This window comes from Erpetoichthys calabaricus, chromosome 4, assembly GCF_900747795.2.
Source record: "Erpetoichthys calabaricus chromosome 4, fErpCal1.3, whole genome shotgun sequence".
Lineage (NCBI taxonomy): Eukaryota > Metazoa > Chordata > Cladistia > Polypteriformes > Polypteridae > Erpetoichthys > Erpetoichthys calabaricus.
In genome coordinates, this window is record NC_041397.2 from 326,144,220 (window position 1) to 326,164,050 (window position 19,831).

General features: G+C 41.1%; 2 protein-coding genes and 1 long non-coding RNA gene across 3 annotated transcripts in view; 1 reads left to right on the forward strand and 2 right to left on the reverse strand.

Annotated features, from left to right (window-relative positions):
• The window catches only part of LOC114643553 (protein NLRC5-like), a 5,922,889-nt gene that overhangs the window by 1,688,785 nt on the left and 4,214,273 nt on the right, over positions 1–19,831 (forward strand). The gene's annotated exons all lie outside the window — the stretch shown is intronic.
• Positions 1–19,831, reverse strand: part of LOC127527384 (uncharacterized) — a 902,058-nt gene that overhangs the window by 288,409 nt on the left and 593,818 nt on the right. The gene's annotated exons all lie outside the window — the stretch shown is intronic.
• Positions 1–19,831, reverse strand: part of LOC114641927 (NACHT, LRR and PYD domains-containing protein 3-like) — a 117,410-nt gene that overhangs the window by 54,473 nt on the left and 43,106 nt on the right. The window contains exon 3 of the mRNA XM_051925838.1: positions 12,381–12,555. Within this exon, the coding sequence (XP_051781798.1) occupies positions 12,381–12,555 (175 nt within the window). The remainder of the gene's footprint in view (positions 1–12,380; positions 12,556–19,831) is intronic.

Below are 19,831 nucleotides of genomic sequence, written 5' to 3' on the forward strand. Positions count from 1 at the left end.
TTATGCAGAAGAGTCAATCTGAAGGAGACTGAAGACTGCAAAGTGGTGGCAGGGGAAAGTGTAGTTAAGCAGCATAGGATGGTGGTCTGTAGGATGACGTTGGAGATCAAGAAGAGGAACAGAGTGAGGGCAGAGCCAAGAATCAAATGGTGGAAGTTCAAAAAGGAAGACTGTAAGGTTGAGTTTAGGGAGAAGGTGAGACAGGCACTGGGTGGCAGTGAAGAATTACCAGACAGTTGGGAAACTACAGCAGATGTAGTAATGGTGACAGCAAGAAGGGTGCTTGGCGTGACATCTGGACAGAGGAAGGAGTAAAAAGAAACCTGGTGGTGGAATGGGGAAATACAGGAGACTATACAGAAGAAGAGGATGATGAAGAAGAAGTGGGATAGTCAGAGAGATGCAGAAAGTAGACAAGAGTACAAGGAGATAAGGCGCAAGGTGAAGAGAGAGGTGGTGAAGGCTAAAGAAAAGGCGTATGATGAGTTGTATGAGAAGTTGGACACTAAGGAGGGAGAAAAGGACCAGTGAGTGAGACAGAGGGACAGAAATGGGAAAGATGTGCAGCAGGTTAGGGTGATAAAGGATAAAGATGGAAACATACTCAAAAGTGAGGAGAGTGTGTTGAGCAGATGGAAGGAGTACTTGGAGAGGCTGATGAATGAAGAGAACAAGAGAGAGAAGAGGTTGGATGATGTTGAGATAGTGAATCAGCAAGTGCAACGGATTAGCAAGGAGGAAGTAAGGACAGCTATGAAGAGGATGAAAAATGGAAAGGCTGTTGGTGCAGATGACATACCTGTGGAAGCATGGAGGTGTTTGGGTGAGATGGCAGTGGAGTTTTTAACCAGATTGTTTAATGGAATCTTGGAAAGTGAGAGGATGATGAGGAATGGAGAAGTGTACTGGTGCCAATATTTAAGAATAAGGGGGATGTAGTAACTACAGGGGGATAAAATTGATGAGCCACAGAATGAAGTTATGGGAAAAGAGTAGTGGAAGCTCAGTTAAGAAGGTGATGATTAGTGCTCAGCAGTATGATTTCATGCCAAGGAAGAGCACCACAGATACAATGTTTGCTCTGAGGATGTTGATGGAGAAGTTTAGAGAAGGCCAGAAGGAGTTGCATTGCGTGCTTGTGGGCCTGGAGAAAGCATATGACAGGGTGCCTCTGTGGTATTGGGTATCCTTCAATAAGGGTGCGCACAAAAAGGCGAGCTTCAAAAGGGCAACCTCAATTGGGCGCGGCGAATAAAGGCTTTCGTAGATAATTTAGATAATAATAGATAGATAATAATTGTAGATAATAATAAAATATCTGCATGGCATTGCACATAATCTACAGCTTCAAGTGTAACACAACAATGAGTAAGAGCAGAAAACAAAATATAGAGAGCTTTAGAAATAGTTCATTAGAAGATCATGCATTAATTAATTGGATGTTTTAATATTCTTGCTTTCGCCTTTTTATACGTTCAATCATTGCCTTTATCTAATAAATTTTCTGTAATAATTTTGTTGCATTTGCTTTTATTCGCCGCGCCCAATTGAGGTCGCCCTTTTGAAGCTCGCCTTTTTGTGCGCGCCCTTATTGAATAGAACCATGGTATTGTATGAGGAAGTCGGGAGTGGCAGAGAAGTACGTAAGAGTTGTACAGGATATGTATGAGGGAACTGTGACAGTGGTGAGGTCTGCAGTGTATGAGTGACGGATGCATTCAAGGTGGAGGTGGGATTACATTAGGGATCGCCTCTGAGCCCTTTCTTATTTGCAATGGTGAATGGATAGGTTGACAGACGACATTAGACAAGAGGCCCCGTGGACTATGATGTTTGTTGATGACATTGTGATCTGTAGCGATAGAAGGGAGCAGGTTGAGGAGACCCTGGAGAGGTGGAGATATGCTCTAGAGAGGAGAGGAATGAAGGTCAGTAGGAACAAGACAGAATACATGTGTGTGAATGAGAGGGAGGTCAGTGGAATGGTGAGGATGTAAGGAGTAGAGCTGGCGAAGGTGGATGAGTTTAAATACTTGGGATCAACAGTACAGAGTAATGGGGAGTATGGAAGAGAGGTGAAGAAGAGAGTGCAGCCAGGGTGGAATGGGTGAAGATGAGTTTCAGGAGTGATTTGTGACAGACGGATATCAGCAAGAGTGAAAGGGAAGGTCTACAGGACAGTAGTGAGACCAGCTATGTTATATGGGTTGGAGACGGTAGCACTGACCAGAAAGCAGGAGACAGAGCTGGAGGTGTCAGAGTTAAAGATGCTAAGATTTGCATTGGGGGTGACGAGGATGGACAGGATTAGAAATGAGGACATTAGAGGGTCAGCTCAAGTTGGACGGTTGGGAGACATAGTCAGAGAGGCAAGATGGCGTTGGTTTGGACACGTGCAGAGGAGAGATGTTGAGTATATTGGGAGGATGTTAAGGATAGAGCTGCCAGGCAAGAGAAAAAGAGGAAGGCCTAAGAGAAGGTTTATGGATATGGTGAGAGAGGACATGCAGGTGATGGGTGTAACAGAGCAAGATGACGAGGACAGGAAGAAATGGAAAAAGATGATCCCCTGTGGCGACCCCTAATGGGAGCAGCCGAAAGAAGAAGAAGAAGAAGTTTGTGTGAAATTTATCCTTAAGAAGTTTCCAACTGTGTACCTGTGTCCTTGATGAACTCATTTTAAAGTCACCATCTCAATCCACTGCACTAAATCACTTCATCATTTTAAACACTTCAATCATGTCACCTATTAATCTTCTTTTCCTTAAACTGTAAAGGCTCAGCTCTTTTAATCTTTCCTCATAACTCATCCCCATAGCCCTGAATCAGCCTAGTCGCTCCTCTCTGGACATTTTCTAGTGTTGCTGTGTCCTTTTTGTAGCCTAGAGACCAAAACTGCACCCAGAACTCCAGATGAGGCCTCACCAGTGTGTTATAAAGCTTGAACAGAACCTCCTGTGACTTGTACTCCACACATCAAGGCGCTATATAACCTGACATTCTGTTAACCTTCTTAATGTCTTCTGAACACTTCTCATAAGGTGTACTTTTGATTCTCAGACCTCCCAATGTGTATTCAAACCTCACATTTTTACTTCACACATGTAATTCTTTACATTTACTGACATAAAATTTCATCTGCCACGGATCTGCCTAAGCCTGTCTGCTGTCCAAGTCCCTCTGTGATGATTTAATGGATTCTCGATAATCTGCTAATCCACCTATCTTGGTATCATCTGCAAACCTAACCAGCTTGTTACTTATATTCCTATCTAAATCATTTATAGATATTAAAAATAGCAGCGGCCGTAGCACTGACCCCTGTGGAACACCACTCTTAACATCAGCCAATTTTGAACAATGTTCAAATCATTGGAATAGAGGTGACTTCAGACAAGTGAAATATGCAGCAAAAACTACACATTACGCAACACTAATTGGGTAAGCTGAAGGGAATACTGGGACTTTATTCTCAAACAAAATCCTCTGGTCACCTGACATTCATCCATCTCTTACTTCTACTGTACCGATCAATGTAACTCTTTTATGACCTTTTCTAATATGAAAATTGGAATATCCGCCAGAGGTTGACTAGGTTTGGAAATTCCATACATGGAGTATTTTATAATCCCCTTTCTTCTTTTCTTACCAGTTTTAAACTCCCACCTGTGTAGGAAATATTTAGTATCATTAGAAAATCCAAGCCCTGTCAGCTGGATCCAATTCCTACTTATTTGGTTAAATTCTGTTTGTCTCCTCTTTCTTCTCTAATAACTAAAATCATACATTCTTCCCTCATCTCTGGACTTGTTCCTTTATCTTTTAAAATGGCTGTTATAAGTCCAATTCTCAATAAATCTTGTGCAGATCCCTACAACCTAAATAATTATCGTCCAATCTCAAATGTACCTTTCCTTTCAAAAACACTTGAAAAAACTGTTGCTGAGCAGGTTCACTCTTACCTGACGGACAATCATTTGTTTGAACGATTTCAGTGTGGCTTTTGGCCATTTCACAGTACAGAGACAGCCCTGGTTCAAATCACCAATGACATGCTGATGGCAGCTGACTCGGGGCTGTTAACCACACTTGTGCTCCTTGATCTGAGCTCTGCCTTTGATACAATCTCTCATGATATACTTCTTGACAGATTAAAATCAATTCGTAATATTGGCACTCCACATACCTGGTTTAAATCTTATCTCTCTGATCGTACACAGTTTGTACAATTAAAATATTTCAGTTCACAAGTTTGCCCAGTTGTTAGTGGTATTCCCCAGGGCTCTGTCTTGGGCCCCCTTCTATTTATTACTTGTTTTCTGCCCTTCGGCATTTTCACTGTTATGCTGACGTTACCCAGATCTATCTGTCTACTAAGCCTGATTCCAGTCTTCCACCTTCTTCCCTTCCTGACTGTCCATCCATCCATCCATTGTCTCCCGCTTATCCGAGGTCGGGTCGCGGGGGCAGCAGCTTGAGCAGAGATGCCCAGACTTCCCTCTCCCCGGCCACTTCTTCTAGCTCTTCCGGGAGAATCCCAAGGCATTCCCAGGCCAGTCGAGAGACATAGTCCCTCCAGCGTGTCCTGGGTCTTCCCCGGGGCCTCCTCCTGGTTAGACGTGCCCGGAACACCTCACCAGGGAGGCGTCCAGGAGGCATCCTGATCAGATGCCCGAGCCACCTCATCTGACTCCTCTCGATGCGGAGGAGCAGCGGCTCTACTCTGAGCCCCTCCCGGATGACTGAGCTTCTCACCCTATCTTTAAGGGAAAGCCCAGACACCCTGCGGAGGAAACTGCGGAGGGCTCCTTCCCTTTCAGAGAGGTGACATTCCACGTCCCAAGAGCCAGCTTCTGTAGCCGAGGATCGGACCGCCAAGGTCCCCGCCTTCGGCCACCACCCAACTCACACTGCACCCGACCTCCTTGGCCCCTCCCATAGGTGGTGAGCCCATGGGAAGGGGGACCCACGTTGCCTCTTCGGGCTGTGCCCGGCCGAGCCCCATGGGTGCAGGCCCGGCCACCAAGCGCTCGCCATCGAGCCCCACCTCCAGGCCTGGCTCCAGAGTGGGGCCCCGGTGACCTGCGTCCGGGCGAGGGAAAACGCCGTCCAAAATTGTTTTCCATCATAGGAGGTTTGTTTATTTGTTATGCTGACGTTACCCAGATCTATCTGTCTACTAAGCCTGATTCCAGTCTTCCACCTTCTTCCCTTCCTGACTGTCTGCAGGAAATTAAATCATGGCCGTCTGCTAATTTTCTTAAATTAAATAGTGATAAAACAGAGGTTCTTCTGGCAGGAACTAAATCTGTTCTAGATAAATGTGTTAATATTCATTGACTATTGATAATTCTCTAATCTCTTCTTCCTCCCAGGTTAAGCGCTTAGTTGTTATTCTCGATAGTACCTTAAAATTCAAGGCACATATTAATAATACTACCTGGTCTTCATATTTCCATCTACATAATATCAGCCATTTACTTGACCTGAGACAGAACAATGAGCACTTCTCCATTACCAAGTATGCAGGTGATACCAGGCTCATAGCACACATATCTGGGGGGCATGAAAGCCCCGTCTGAATCAAGTGGACTGGATGGTAAACTGGTGTAATAAGAGCTGTCTGGCTGTGAATGTCAAAAAGACCAAAGAAATGTTATTTTACTTTAAGAGACAGAAATCTGCACGTTCACCCATTGTGGTTCATGGGAGGAGGTAGAAACAGTAACTGAATATAAATACTTGGGAACTAACATAGATAACAATCTTAACTGGAATACAAACACAAAAGAAATATTCTCTAAATGCAATCAGTGTTTATTTCTCCTCCGTAAACTCAAATTCTTTAAAATAGTCAAGGATCTCATGTTGTTCTTTTATCACAGTCTGATCCAGTCTGTTATCACTTTCAGTTTTATTTCCTGGTCTAGTTGTCTGACAAACCAAAATTTAAAAAGCTCAGCAGATTACTAAGCGTACAGCTAAAGTTATTGGGGCTGACGGAGATGACCTGTCAAGTGTTTGTCAGATGACTACGCTAAAGAAACTGGAAATCATCTCAACTGATGACAGACAGCCCATTATATGTAGAACTGAACTTCAGTAATTAGGAAGGAGAGTCACTTAGAAAAGCCACACAAATCGCTCCTGAAATTCCTTTCTTAGTTGTGCCATATGACTTTTTAATAAGGAATATCGGAGAAAATAATTAAGGTTTGATATGTCTCCTGTAAATATTTTTGTGTAAATTTGCATTGTTAAACTGCCTTACTTTAACCTATCTTGTCTCTATTTGTTTTATTTATTTCTGTTTGTAATTAGAAGAAACTGAGAAGGCAAATTTCATGCTTTCTTGTACAGACATGACTAAATAAAGAAACCTTGAAACATTGAAACCTTGAATTCTGATGAGGTGCCTCACATCACCACCCTCAGCTTCCTGTGTCTGCGCCAGTTCTGTACCCACCTAAAAACATCACCCTGAACTGCCACTTCTTTTGATTTGATTCCCATCCTCTCATGTGGCACCTTATCAAATGCTTTCTGAAGACCAGATAAATAATATGATCTGCTCCACTTTGATCGTATCCTTTTGTTGCCTCCTCATAGAATTCCAGCCTGTTAGTAAAACACGACCTCCCTCTTCTGAGCCCATGCTAACTGTTGTGAAAGATCAGCCTTGACACAGACAGACATGCAGACCAACAATGCCCCCAAACACACACATTTATATTCCAACTTCTTCCTTTACAGCACACACAGTGCACAAACCCTACAAACTCAGTCCTTTCTTCTTTTCTCCTTCTCCTTTGCCGTCTCCACTAATCTCCTACAAGCTCTGTCCTCTGCCTCCCGACTCCAGCCCTCCAAATAGAGCAAGACGGCCCCTTTTATAATGCACCACGATGTGCTTCAGGTGCACCCTGATGATTCTCCTGCAGCACTTCCCGGTGTGGTGGAAATGCTGCAGTCCAGGGATCCGGGATCATTCAGGCGCCCCCTGGCAGTGGCCACAGTCCCCAGCAGGGTTGAACTTCCAAGCTCCAAGTCTGTGGCCCCAATGCAATCCAGGGAGGTTGCCCTCTTGTGTCCCAGGGGAGATATTTCCCCTCTCCCAGTCCCTCCCTTCTCCAGGTGTCCCAGTGGGGCAAGGTCCCCAGCCATCTGTCACACTGTTCAGTAAAACTCCTGTACTTACCATGTGCTGCTCAATCTTATCCTTAATAATTCCTTCCATTAATTTTTCTGTGATGTATGTTAAGCTTACTGGCCTATAGTTGCTTGGATCTGCCCTGTCACCCTTTTTATATAAAGGGATGATATTTTCCATTTTCCAGTCCTTCGGAATCTCTCCAGAGCGCAGTGACTTCCTAAAAATATGCGTCAAGGGGTTATATCTGTACTCGCTAGCCTCCATAAGAACTTGAGGGTAAATATTATCTGGTCCTGGTGATTTGTTTGATTTCAGCTTATTTAATTTGAGCAGCTCTTCTCCCTCTACGATTTCCAAATCCCTCAGTACCTCCTTAGTAGTCCCTGTTACCTCTGGAGATTATCCACTTGCTCACTTGTAAACACCTCAGGAAAATGTAAGTTTAGGGTATCCGCCATTTCACTGTCTGTATCTTTTAATTCCCCTTTACTATTTCTGATACACTTGACCTCCTCCTTGACTGTTCTTTTACTACTAAAATACTGAAAGAATCTCTTAGGGTCATCTTTCGCCTTATCTGCTATATTCCTCCCAAACTGTCTGTTAGCCTCTCTGATATACTTCTTGATGTTTGCCCTCATTAATTTTAAATTAAAATTGTGAAAGTGTTTATTTGATATTTGGACTTCAGTCTTCACACACTATACACTTCACGTTAGCATTTTATCATTATTACTAATACATAAAAAAAGTTTTGGTTTTAGTTATGTGTTCAACATTTCTTGCCTCACATTTCCTGTCATCTTACATTTACACAGATCGTTATAAACACGAAACACACATGAATTGTAAATATTCCAAATAATGATATTTTATTTACCCAATTCTAGACTCCTAACTCACAGATAAAGAGACTTCAGCTGCCTCAGTGGGTGATGAGTGAGCAGGCTGCCTGCTGCTTGTGCTGATCGACACATTTACAACACAAAAGATGCTGATGGAAAGGTACGAAGGGATTTAAGATTAAGTTTTTTCGTAGGCTTCAGGGGTTCTAATGTTAAGCTCCTGTAATTTTCTATCTCTTGATTGCCTGCTGTTTGTTCTTCTTTGAAGTTAACGTTACTTTTCTCTGTCTGTTCTCCTAACTTACTGCTCCTCTTATTCCTTACTTACTGACTTGCACTGTTTGTACTCCTCGGTATTAATGAACCATTATGCTGTCATCGTTCTGCTTAGCTGCTTTACTTCCTGACTGCTAATAACTGTAAAATATAAAAAAAACAAAAAAAAAAAACCCCAACTCACTTAGTGAATATCTGCAGCTAGTTAATTTCCTACTGTCTAATCTGCTGCTACAGCCCTTTGTGCCTGATCAGGCGTTTTAACGCTGGCCACCTACCTACATACCACTGAGCCATCCACTTTATTACTTTGAAGGCAGCCACAGCCCCTTTATTTAACTAAGGAATCGCTGTTTCTGTTACTTATTAACTATGTATTGCTATGACGCTGGTTATATACTTACTTATTAACTTACAAATGCTGGTAATGCTACTGCTGCTTCCTGACATGCCTTGTCGATGCTAGTACAAATACAAATAACAAAAATGAATACACATGTAACAAGCAACTTCTCCAAGCACACTCCTGAACACCCAGCTGCTTTTGCTCCTGTGGCGGTGAAAAAAAGCAAAAAGCCCATCTAAAGAGAAAAAAGCATTAAAATTTCCTGCACGATTCCTTGGCAGCAACTAAAACCCAAGTATATAAGAGCAAAATGCATTTTTAATTAACTCTCACACCACAGAAAACACAAGAACTCTCAGCAACTCCCATCTGCTTCTCTCTCGATTGCTAAGAAGATGTCAGCACGTCAGTATGTTAGTGTGCCTCCTCTCAGCATGTCAGACTACAGTGAGGCATACTTGTATAAGTTAGAAACAGGGGATATAAAAACTCTCTTAAACTCCATACATACTTAGTGCTTGATGCATTCAATTTAAACCGATTCTTATCAGTGAAAACACGGCCAGTGAAGCAACAGCAGCATTTCTATAAATCTACACTTACAATACTGGAGTGCTTTTTACACTTTCTACTTCTAACTCTCAAAACCTCCAGGTAATTCTTAAGCAAATGCAGAAGCAGAACCAGCTGAGGGACATTTTCCAGTAGCCAGCTGTTTTAGCACAGAAAAGAAATGCAACAAAAGTTCTGCTCCATCACCCTACACCTCCTACAGTGACACACGTCACCTCCTCCATGACAGTTATTTACTGCTAAAATACTGACACAATCTGTTTGGGTCCTCCTTGCCGTTTTTTTGTGATGTTTCTTTCAAATGTCCTTTTAAACTTTCTGTTATCCTATCTGTCACACACGTGCACATAGGGGACATCTAAAGGGCTCTAGTGACTGTAATTCTACTGTCACACCAGGGGTTGGCGTTGTGTCTTAATGTCTTTGTCTTTTCCTCCCTCTGCACACCAGGGGCCTCATGTATAAACGGTGCGTACGCACAGAAATGTTGCGTACGAACCTTTCCACGCTCAAATCGCGATGTATAAAACCTAAACTTGGCGTAAAGCCACGCACATTTCCACGGTAACACATACCTTGGCGTACGCAATTTCTCCGCTCGGTTTTGCAGACTGGCGGCACCCAGCGTCAAAGCAGTGCTACTGTTCCTGTGTGGTCACCCTTTCTTTCTTAGACCCACGTTCCTGACGCGGCTTTATAAATACACTGAAATTAACTGCATATTGTTTATTAGTGTAATACATCTGATTGTAATTAACCTGTAGCAATATAATGGTCCAGGGAATAGCCATAGTATTCGAAATACCAGAACTGCTTTAGCGTTGTTACTCTCACTGCATCTTGTTCTTCTTTTTGCTGTTCCCGTTAGAGGTTGCCACAGCGGATCATCTTTTTCCATATTACTCTCACTGCACCACTCGGAGTATTTATATCACTGTATCTGAGTGAGGAATCACAGCAGCAATTGATCAGAAAGAGAATTATCGGTATACAGTTTCAAGTACACACTACCTCAACCATGGCAAAAAGCGTCAAAGCCTTTCCTGTACGGACCTCGCCTTTCAGAAACAGTTTCACCCCAAGAACTATAAACGCACCCAATCAGTCCATCAAGTGCTCCTTGTAGAACTGTTTGTACTTATAAGTACAATTACCTCACTGTAAACTGACACTACAGTTATAATATTGCACAACCTGCGCTACTTTATAAATGACAATATCATTTTTAAGATGAAATGCAGCAAAATATGTTGCTTATAGTATACAGATAAAACTTTAACTTCATTTAAATAATTTGTATTGTTAATAATTAAATATGTGAGGACACGGTGCCGCAGCGCTAGCTAGTTCACGGATAGCTTCTGCCTTGCGCTGTATTATTGCTGGTGCTGACGTGACACTGGAAGGATAGACGGATAGAATAATTAAACTAAATAATTGTACTACGAAGATATTTCAATGTTCCTTAAAAGTTTTGAAGAATCGGCGTTCTAAGCTTACAGTTGGCTTAACGTCTATTACAGAGCTGATTGTGTGGCGATTGGGCATTTGGAGAAAGAAAAGTTAGGACAGGAATTGGAGGTTAGTACTTTTGAAAGAGACAGTACTTCTGTAATAAATTATTTCATCGAAGGTCGCACATGGTGCAGCAAGCCTCTTGCGTGAGATATGAACAATCACTGCGCCACCGTGTTCCCATGTTTAATAACATGCTTTCATTCCTATCATCATGAAAATGATATCACGTATACATCTCAGTATTTTAATTATTCAGAGAGCTGTAATATCACGAATGTAAGCACGTAGTGATTCACACACATAGAGCACATAGAAGATCAAATACAGAACAAAGCATTTAACATGCTACTTGAGAAACTAGTAAAATAAATGATTTTAAGATGAAGTTTATGATGTTCTACTTTAATGGCAAAATAAACTACGTGATTAAAGTGGAAATTTCGAGATTAAAGTTGACATTTTGTGCTTTTTTCCCACTGTGTGCCTATTTGTTTTGTCTGTACCCTAATAAGCTTTCATACGACACTCAGACGGTGGGCTACGACTCGCCTTTTCACGGCGACTTTGATATGTGATTTCTTTTTTATTTCGGGCACTGTGCGACTTTGTGAACTTGGATCTTTCGAGTTTCTCCAACACTCTGTCACTCGATCAACTTTCTTTTGTTGATTATAACACTGTTTAAACCAACAAATAGTACGTTTTCCTTTGCCTCCACTTGGTATTCGCTGAAATTCTTATATTTTCCCCTGTGCTTTTCCCATTGTCTTTTCACAGAAGGCTATTTATATTGATTTGCATATTCAAAGAGGCATAATTCTGGGAGGAGTTGGGGCGGGACAGAAGGCGCGTGCATGTGCGTTACTTTTCACGCTCATCGGGATTTATGTAGAGGAAGAACGTGAAAGTTTGCGTACGTACAGATTCCTGCATCTGGATTTTTCTGTGCGTACACACATTCCCGCTTTTGTGCTTACGCCATGTAATAGTGTGACTTCTACGCACGCCGTTATACATGAGGCCCCAGATGACTGATGACTAGAACATCTCTGATGTCACTTCCATCCGTCCACCTGGACCTTTTTCTTTCTGCCGGGAGGACTGAAAACTGGAAGCTCCACCATCTTTGCCAGTTCTATACTGAACTCATGTCTGAAAAACCTTCATACAATTATTTGCTTGTTTTTTCTATATTAGATTCAATCCAATTATATGGGTTTACCATGGAGGTAACCAACTCTTTATTGTTGTCCTTTGATTCTCTTACAAGTCACAAAAATCAAGAACTGTCTGGCAATGAGGCTGAGGCCTTGAGAACTCAAACCATAGAAATCTCCAATAAATAATGAAAGGGATGACCTTCTTATCAGTCAGAGTTAAGGACCTGACTACGAGTCTGTAAAGGCCTGGACAAATGAGCCTGTGATTATCTGTCTGTTAAAGAAAATTACAAATGTGTCTGAAGGCATCAGAGGGCACATTGAGCTTAGGGCTTAATGGTATCAGGGTGCTAATCATGGGTCTCACCAGTAATGTGAATAGAACTTTATAATGAATAAAGCAGGTGGTCTACCGTGGTCTAATGTGTGTTGAGTCCCTCTCTCTATTTCATCTTATTGTGTGTCTGGACATTCAGAATTTTACTGTGAACTGAACTCCATCGACTTACTCTCTTCTATCACCTCCTCTATTAATGTTATTAGGTTTGGTGATTGGATTCTCTCAAGTTGCTCAGCCAGCGCCTCCCATAGGCTGATCAGCACCACTCGGTCCTTCTTCATTACTTCACCGATGAAGGAGTCCACAGCCTCTGTCCCCTCAGACTCTTCTTTGACTTTGACAATCTGAAAAACAAGCAAGATATTATGTTTAAGATGGACTCATCTCTCTGGCTTACATGTAACTTCCTTTATGTCCTTTTTGTTCATTTTTGGTCCTTTGATTTGTACTATTTATGCTATTGTGTTGTTTGTTTTTTATTTATATAATTATGTATTTTTATCGTTTGTTTATTATTTGATTTTTATGTGTGGATGCTTGTTCTGCCAAGTCCCTTATATTTTGAAGATGATCCCACAAGAAGTGGGGCCACCTGTCAATCTCCGTTCGTGGACTGCACTTCCCATGAGCTTTTATAATTCTGGGAGCATTAGAACACTAGAACAATAGAAAGATTTAGGCGAGAAGAGGCCTTTCAGCTCAACAAAGTCTGCCAGTCGTATCCACTTAAATCCCCAAAAATAACATCAACATTAGTTTTGAAGGTCCCTAAAGTCCCACAGTTGTCACTTATTCTGTGTGTCTGTGGTTCTCAGTGTGAACATAAACTTCCTTATGATGGCACAAAATTTATCCTTAACAAGTTTCCAACTGTGTCCCTGCATTATTGTTGAACTCAATTTAAAGTCACAGTCTCAATCCACTGAACTAATTCCCTTTATAATTTTAATCATATCAATCTTGTCTCCTGTTCATCTCCTTTTGCTTAAACTAAAAACAGCTCTTTTAATCTTTCCTCATAATACATCCACCATAGCCCTACAATCAGCCTAGTTGCTCTTCTCTGGACCTTTTCTAGTGCTACTATGTCCTTTTTGTAGCCTGGAGACCAAAACTGCACACAGGACTCCAGATGAGGCCTCACCAGTGTGTTATAAAGCTTGAGCAGAACCTCCTGTGACGTGTACTCCACACATCAAGACGTTATATAACCTGACAGTCTGATAGCCTTCTTAATAGTTTCTGGACACTGTCTGGAAGTTGATAGTGTCAAGTCCACTAAGACTCCTAAATCCTAATCATGATTCAAAATCACCATTGTGAATTCAAACCTCACAGTTTTACATCCTATATGTAATGCTTTACATTTACTGACAAGTCCCTCAGTGATGATTCAACGGATTCTTGATTATCTACCAATCCACCTATCTTGGTATCATCTGCAAACTTAACTAGCTTGACATTTATATTCCTATCCAAACCATTTATATATATTAAAAGTAGCAGCGGCCCCTGCACTGACCCTAGCCAGACACAACTGTTGACATCAGCCAATTCTGATGTGGTTCCCCGCACCATCATCCTCTGTTTTTTGTGTCTGAGTCAATTCTGCACCCACCTACACACCACACCCTGACCTCCCACTTCTTTTAGTTTGATGCCCAACCTTTCATGTGGCAGCTTATCAAACTTTTTCTGGAAGTCAACATAAGTAATGTCATCTGCTACACTTTGGTGGAATCTTTGTGTTGCTTCCTCATAGAATTCCAACATATTGGTTAAACATGACCTCTCTCTTCTGAACCCATGCTGACTGTTCAGTAAAACTCCTGTCCATACCATGTGTTGCTCAATCTTTCCCTTAATAATTCCTACCATTAATTGACCTGTGATGCACAATAAGCTTACTAATATACAGTTACTTGGATTTGCAAGGTTACCCTTTATATATATAACGGGATAATATTTGTAAATTTCCAGTCATTCAGAATTTCCCCAGAGTGTGGAATCTTCCTAAAAATATGCACCAAGGGTTTATATCTGTACTCACTAACCTCCTTAAGAACTTGAGGTTAAATATTATCTGGTCCTGGTGATTTGTTTGATTTCAGTTTATTTAATCTCAGCAGCACTTCTCCCTCTACAATTTTCAAATCCCTCAGTACCTCCTTAGTAGTCCCTGTTACCTCTGGGAGGTTATCTACTTCCTCACTTGTGAAGAGCTCTGAAAAATGCGAGTTTAGCTTATTCGCTATTTCACTGTCTGTATCTTTTAATTCCCCTTTACTATTTCTGATGTACTTGACCCCCTCCTTGACTGTTCTTTTACTACTAAAATACTGAAAAAATCTCTTAGGGTTGTCTTTCGCCTTATCTGCTGTATTCCTCTCCAACTGTCTTTTAGCCTCCCTGATATCCTTCTTAATGGTTGATCACATGTTTTCATACGTCCCACAATTCACATTGGAATTATTAGTTATTTTAGTGTATTATATATTAGTTATTATTCCATTGCAGCTTCTTTTTCAGCTCTTTATTAACCCACTGCAGAGTTATTTTAAATTTCCTACGTATTCCAATTTAGGTGTCTACCTGTCCTGCGTTACATACAAAATGTTTATAAACCTGTAGTTTAGTTTAGTGTAGTTTCCACACTTTAAAGCTTATCCCAGTTTATCCTTTTAAAACTTCATATTTCTAACATTAGGATTAATAAAATATCTATCTATCTATCTATCTATCTATCTATCTATCTATCTATCTATCTATCTATCTATCTATCTATCTATCTATCTATCTATCTATCTATGCAAGCTATTTTTAATATGTTACTGATCTTACTTTTACATTTAAACATTGGGTTAGAATTTACATCACTATGCATTTTTATTTCTACACTGTTGTTTGTTCCTCCATATACAGTTCCTCCTGTCCTAAACTCCTTACCCCACCATACCCTAATTTAAACAATCTTCGAATGAACTCCTTATACTTCTCCCCTGTACATTGGTGCCTCTCCTGTTCAGATGTAACCCGTCATGGCAAAACAGCTCCAAATTGTTCCAAAAGGAGTCCCAATGCCCCATAAACCTATACCCTTCTACCCTACAACTAAATTTGTGCTGCACACTAATCCTTCTGCTCTCATCAGTCTTACCTGGACTTGCGCATGGCACAAGCAGAACTTTGTAAAAGACTACCTTGTCAGTTCTGCTCCTCAGCTTGGCACCTAACTCTTTACATTTGGATTGCAGAACTGACAGATTACCCTTATATGTGACATTTGTTCCATCATGGACAATGACAACTTGGTACACCACCACTCCTGCCAAGAGCCTATTCACTCTTCCAAGGAGGTCTCCCATCTGTGCATGTGGAAACCTGCTCTTCAATTTCCTAATGATGCCATCCTCTACTATTACAACCTCTTTTTTTGGTGATTGGTTTTGAGGTGGCCCATTGAGCTCCTCATGCCTGCCCAACACCTCAGAGTTTTCAAAGACAGTGGTTTGACAATTCCAATTCTGAAGTTGATGCCCCTAGACAGTGTGCACCCCTTGCCTTGCACTTACATTTAAATGTGACCCACCTGTTTGGTCTGGAGTCTCCACCAGCGCCACCTTGCTAAAGGACACCTAGGCCAGATCTGCCAGCTCTGTACTACAACGCAGGCCAGCCAACTTCTCCTCCAGTTCAGTGACCCTGAGCTTGAGGTGCTGGATCAGCTGGCATCTCCTGCAAGCACGGCCCTCATAGAAGACTGACTCCTCCAAGTCATCCTCCAAAACTGGAGTGTCATGTGACTAACCATGGCCATAACAATCATACAAACATGGCTGTAGCCATCAGGAGGTGTCAATGATGTCAGAAAATTCAAGATTAGAGATTTGAAATCTTCATTGTCACAAACATTCTGAGAAGCAGAGTGAAACTGTTGTGCCACAGATGCTGTGATGTATAAATACAGTAAATAAACAAGAGTAGCAGAAGATAAATAAATAAAGAGCACAAGATAATTTTAAGATAATTAAAGACAAAGATGAAAAAGATGTAAAGATAAATAACAAATCAATGTTAAAAATTTAAACCAGAGCAACACACATTTGCTCATTAATTCAAACTTCACTTATAAGTTGAAAAAGTGAATCCTGACTTTCCTCCACTAAATGCTATAACCTGTGGCAAGTTCTGACACCTAGATCTCGGGGGATCTCTGGGACTCTCATATTTATGGGCATGGACATGGATTGTGACCAAGCAGGACAAGAAGAGGTAGAGATTGTCTTTCCTTCCCTAAATTACTTAAAGTTCAGAGTCTGCTTAACATGTGCAGAGAAGACACAGCAAACTCCTCAAACTCAGATGGTTGACGTTAGCTATGACTGTAGAACAAGAAAATGGAGGAACCTCTATCCACATGTCTGCCATTCTCCGTGTGGTTCTCACATGTGATTTTGTTTGTATTTGAAACCACTTTATCCTGTAGGTTTTCTCTGGATGTTCTTTGCTAATCTTCTGTGCTGGTTCAAACGTAATGAATGAGGCAAACAAAATCATACAAGATGTTGTGGCAGATGGCTGGGGCCCTTGCCGGCCAGGATGCCCCTGTGATGGAAGGACCGGGGGACAGGGCATATTCTAGGCAATACCTCCCCCGGAACACACTAGAGGGCAATCCCTCTGGCTCACAGTAGGGCCATTGGTTTGGAGCACAGAAGCTCAACCCTGTTGGGGCCCATGGCCACCGCCAGGGGGCACCTGGACAGTTGCTGGGCCCTGGGTTGCAACACTTCCGCCACACCCAGAAGAAGGTCTGGGAGTATGTGGAGCCCTATGAAGGCGGCCACCTCACTGTATTTGAGGAGCCAGAGGAGGAAGACGAAGCTTGCTGGGAGACGTAAACACGTAAATGCTAACAATACTGGAAGAGAGGCGTAATTAATACTGAATACCTTTGAAGTTCTGTCTCCTAAAGCTACTATCTATCTCCTAAAAAACCATGTACAGTTGGCTCCCCCAACACTCATTTTTTCAGCTTTGTTCGCCTTGAGTCTCATTCGTTCGCTCTTTGGTGCTGTGTGTGGCTGGTTAGTTTGATGTTTAAGCACTGCGAGGTTTGGTTCTAAATGTTTCCTGTTAGTAAGCCTGGCGCATACGCGCTCTCTCTGTCTTTCTGTCTCTGTCTGTCTCTCTCCCTCATGCTGTAAGCAGTGGGATTGGTGATACAAAGTGGTTTGTTACATGCTGCTCATTCTATTTTGTTTGCTTTTTTAGACTCTTGAGTCTAATTGCAGCTAGAAAAGGCCAATAAAGTTAAAATTGGATTTGAACTGTGATCAGTGGTTAACTTTATCTGACCAGATGAGCCATAGTTACACAATGCAAAGCACACCATCTAGAATTTACATGGCCATGCAAAATGGCTAAACTTACACTCTGGGATATGCTTATTATTTTGTTTTCAAATATTTAACTTTTGTTAATAAAAGTTCCCTGAAAAAGTTGTTTTCTCTTGTTTTTGACAAATAGTAAAAACAGACCTTCTGTTTTATGCGAAATGGAAGTGCATTTTCAGGTCACAATTTAATTTTAATTTGTTATACCATTTCTATGAACTATGGTCTATATCATATATATATATATATATATGCAGTATATACAGTATATCCCTAACACACAGCTTACTTTAATGTTCTTTAAAAACATTTGATGAAGTGTGCTATTATTTCGACAAATTGTATTTTTATGAAAATGCATTTAAGTTCAACAAAGACTGTGTTACAGTTTTGTTCACATTTCAGCACAGGAGCATTAAAATGTCAGCTGGTTACTAGTTTCACTCTCTAATGAGCCAGCGTTACAGTCTGTGTGACAAAATAAAGGAAACATCAAGGGTAATATAGTCACTAAAGTGTTAATATACAGGTAGCTTTTACCCATGAAGTGTTGTGTGTAAAGTGTAAAAAGACTGCTGAAATGTTGGAGTAAATGTCTCAGGCAATTTAAGGAATTGGCTGACGTAATACACAGAAATCAGCAGACTTCCTGTAAATAAGACTTGATGGTTGTCACGTATATAGAAACTTCACAACAGAAGGTCAAGGGCAGAAATTAAGAAATGCTTGAGGAGAGCAAGAGTATAGTGACATGAGACTTTTATTATGGACTAGCAAAATACCCACGCTTCGCAGCGGAGAAGTAGTGTGTTAAAGAGGTTATGAAAAAGTAAAGGAAACATTTTAAAAATAACGTAACATGATTGTCAATGTAATTGTGTTGCCATTGTTATGAGTGTTGCTGTCATATATATATATATACATACATATACACATATATTATCTATACTAATAAAAGGCAAAGCCCTCACTGACTCACTGACTGACTGACTGACTCACTCACTCATCACTAATTCTCCAACTTCCCGTGTAGGCAGAAGTCTGAAATTTGGCAGGCTCATTCCTTACAGCTTACTTACAAAAGTTAGGCAGGTTTTATTTCGAAATTCTACGCGTAATGGTCATAACTGGAACCTGTTTGAGTGACTCACTCATCACTAATTCTCCAACTTCCAGTGTAGGTAGAAGTCTGAAATTTGGCAGGCTCATTCCTTACAGCTTACTTACAAAAGTTAGGCAGGTTTTATTTCGAAATTCTACGCGTAATGGTCATAACTGGAACCTGTTTGAGTGACTTATTCATCATTAATTCTCCAACTTCCCGTGTAGGTAGAAGGCTGAAATTTGGCAGGCTCATTCCTTACAGCTTACTTACAAAAGTTAGGCAGGTTTCATTTTGAAATTCTACGTCTAATGGTCATAACTGGAACCTGTTTTTTGTCCATATACTCTAATGGAGGAGGCGGAGTCACGTATCGCGTCATCACGTATTACGCCTCCTACGTAATCACGTGAACTGAAAACGAGGAAGAGATTTACAGCACAAGTCAAACGCGGGAACGAAGGTAAATGACGTTAATTGTTGACTGTCTTTTAATACTGTGTACTTGTTGAGTGTCTTTTAATACTGTGTAAGCATAAATATTAACACATGTGCAATTAAACGTGTGCATTTACGGGGTGATTTCTCAGGCTTAAAAGCTCGCCTTTTATTAAAAACGTAAATGCAAACTCTTTTCATTCTGAAGGGCACAAACCACGTTAGATTTCAGCCGTTAAACGCGCAAAAATGTCAGTACACCAGATAAAGAAGCGCAACATATTATCAGTTGTATTGTATGCTTACAATACATATAGAAATGTGTTAATCGTTAACTAATATTATAGGATGGTGTTTTTCGACTCGTGCTTTGATTTAAACGATTGCATGTTTTGGTGGGTTTGCGTAGCTTATTGTCAATATCTTTACAGCTCTTTTTAAGACTTAATTTAAAAAGGTTTTCTTTTCTTCTTAATAAAAATTTAAAAGCAGTACTTCGCTGGTGCGAAGCGCTCACTTCACTCCCTTACGGGAATCGAACCTCGGAGGTCAGCGCTAGAGGCTAAGCCCCTAAAATTGCGCCACGGCGTGTGGTTCGTTTATTTGACAGCATGTAGATCGGGGTAATTACATTCACGGCATTCGTAGTCTGATTCACAATCTGATTGTATGGGTGGTTACCTA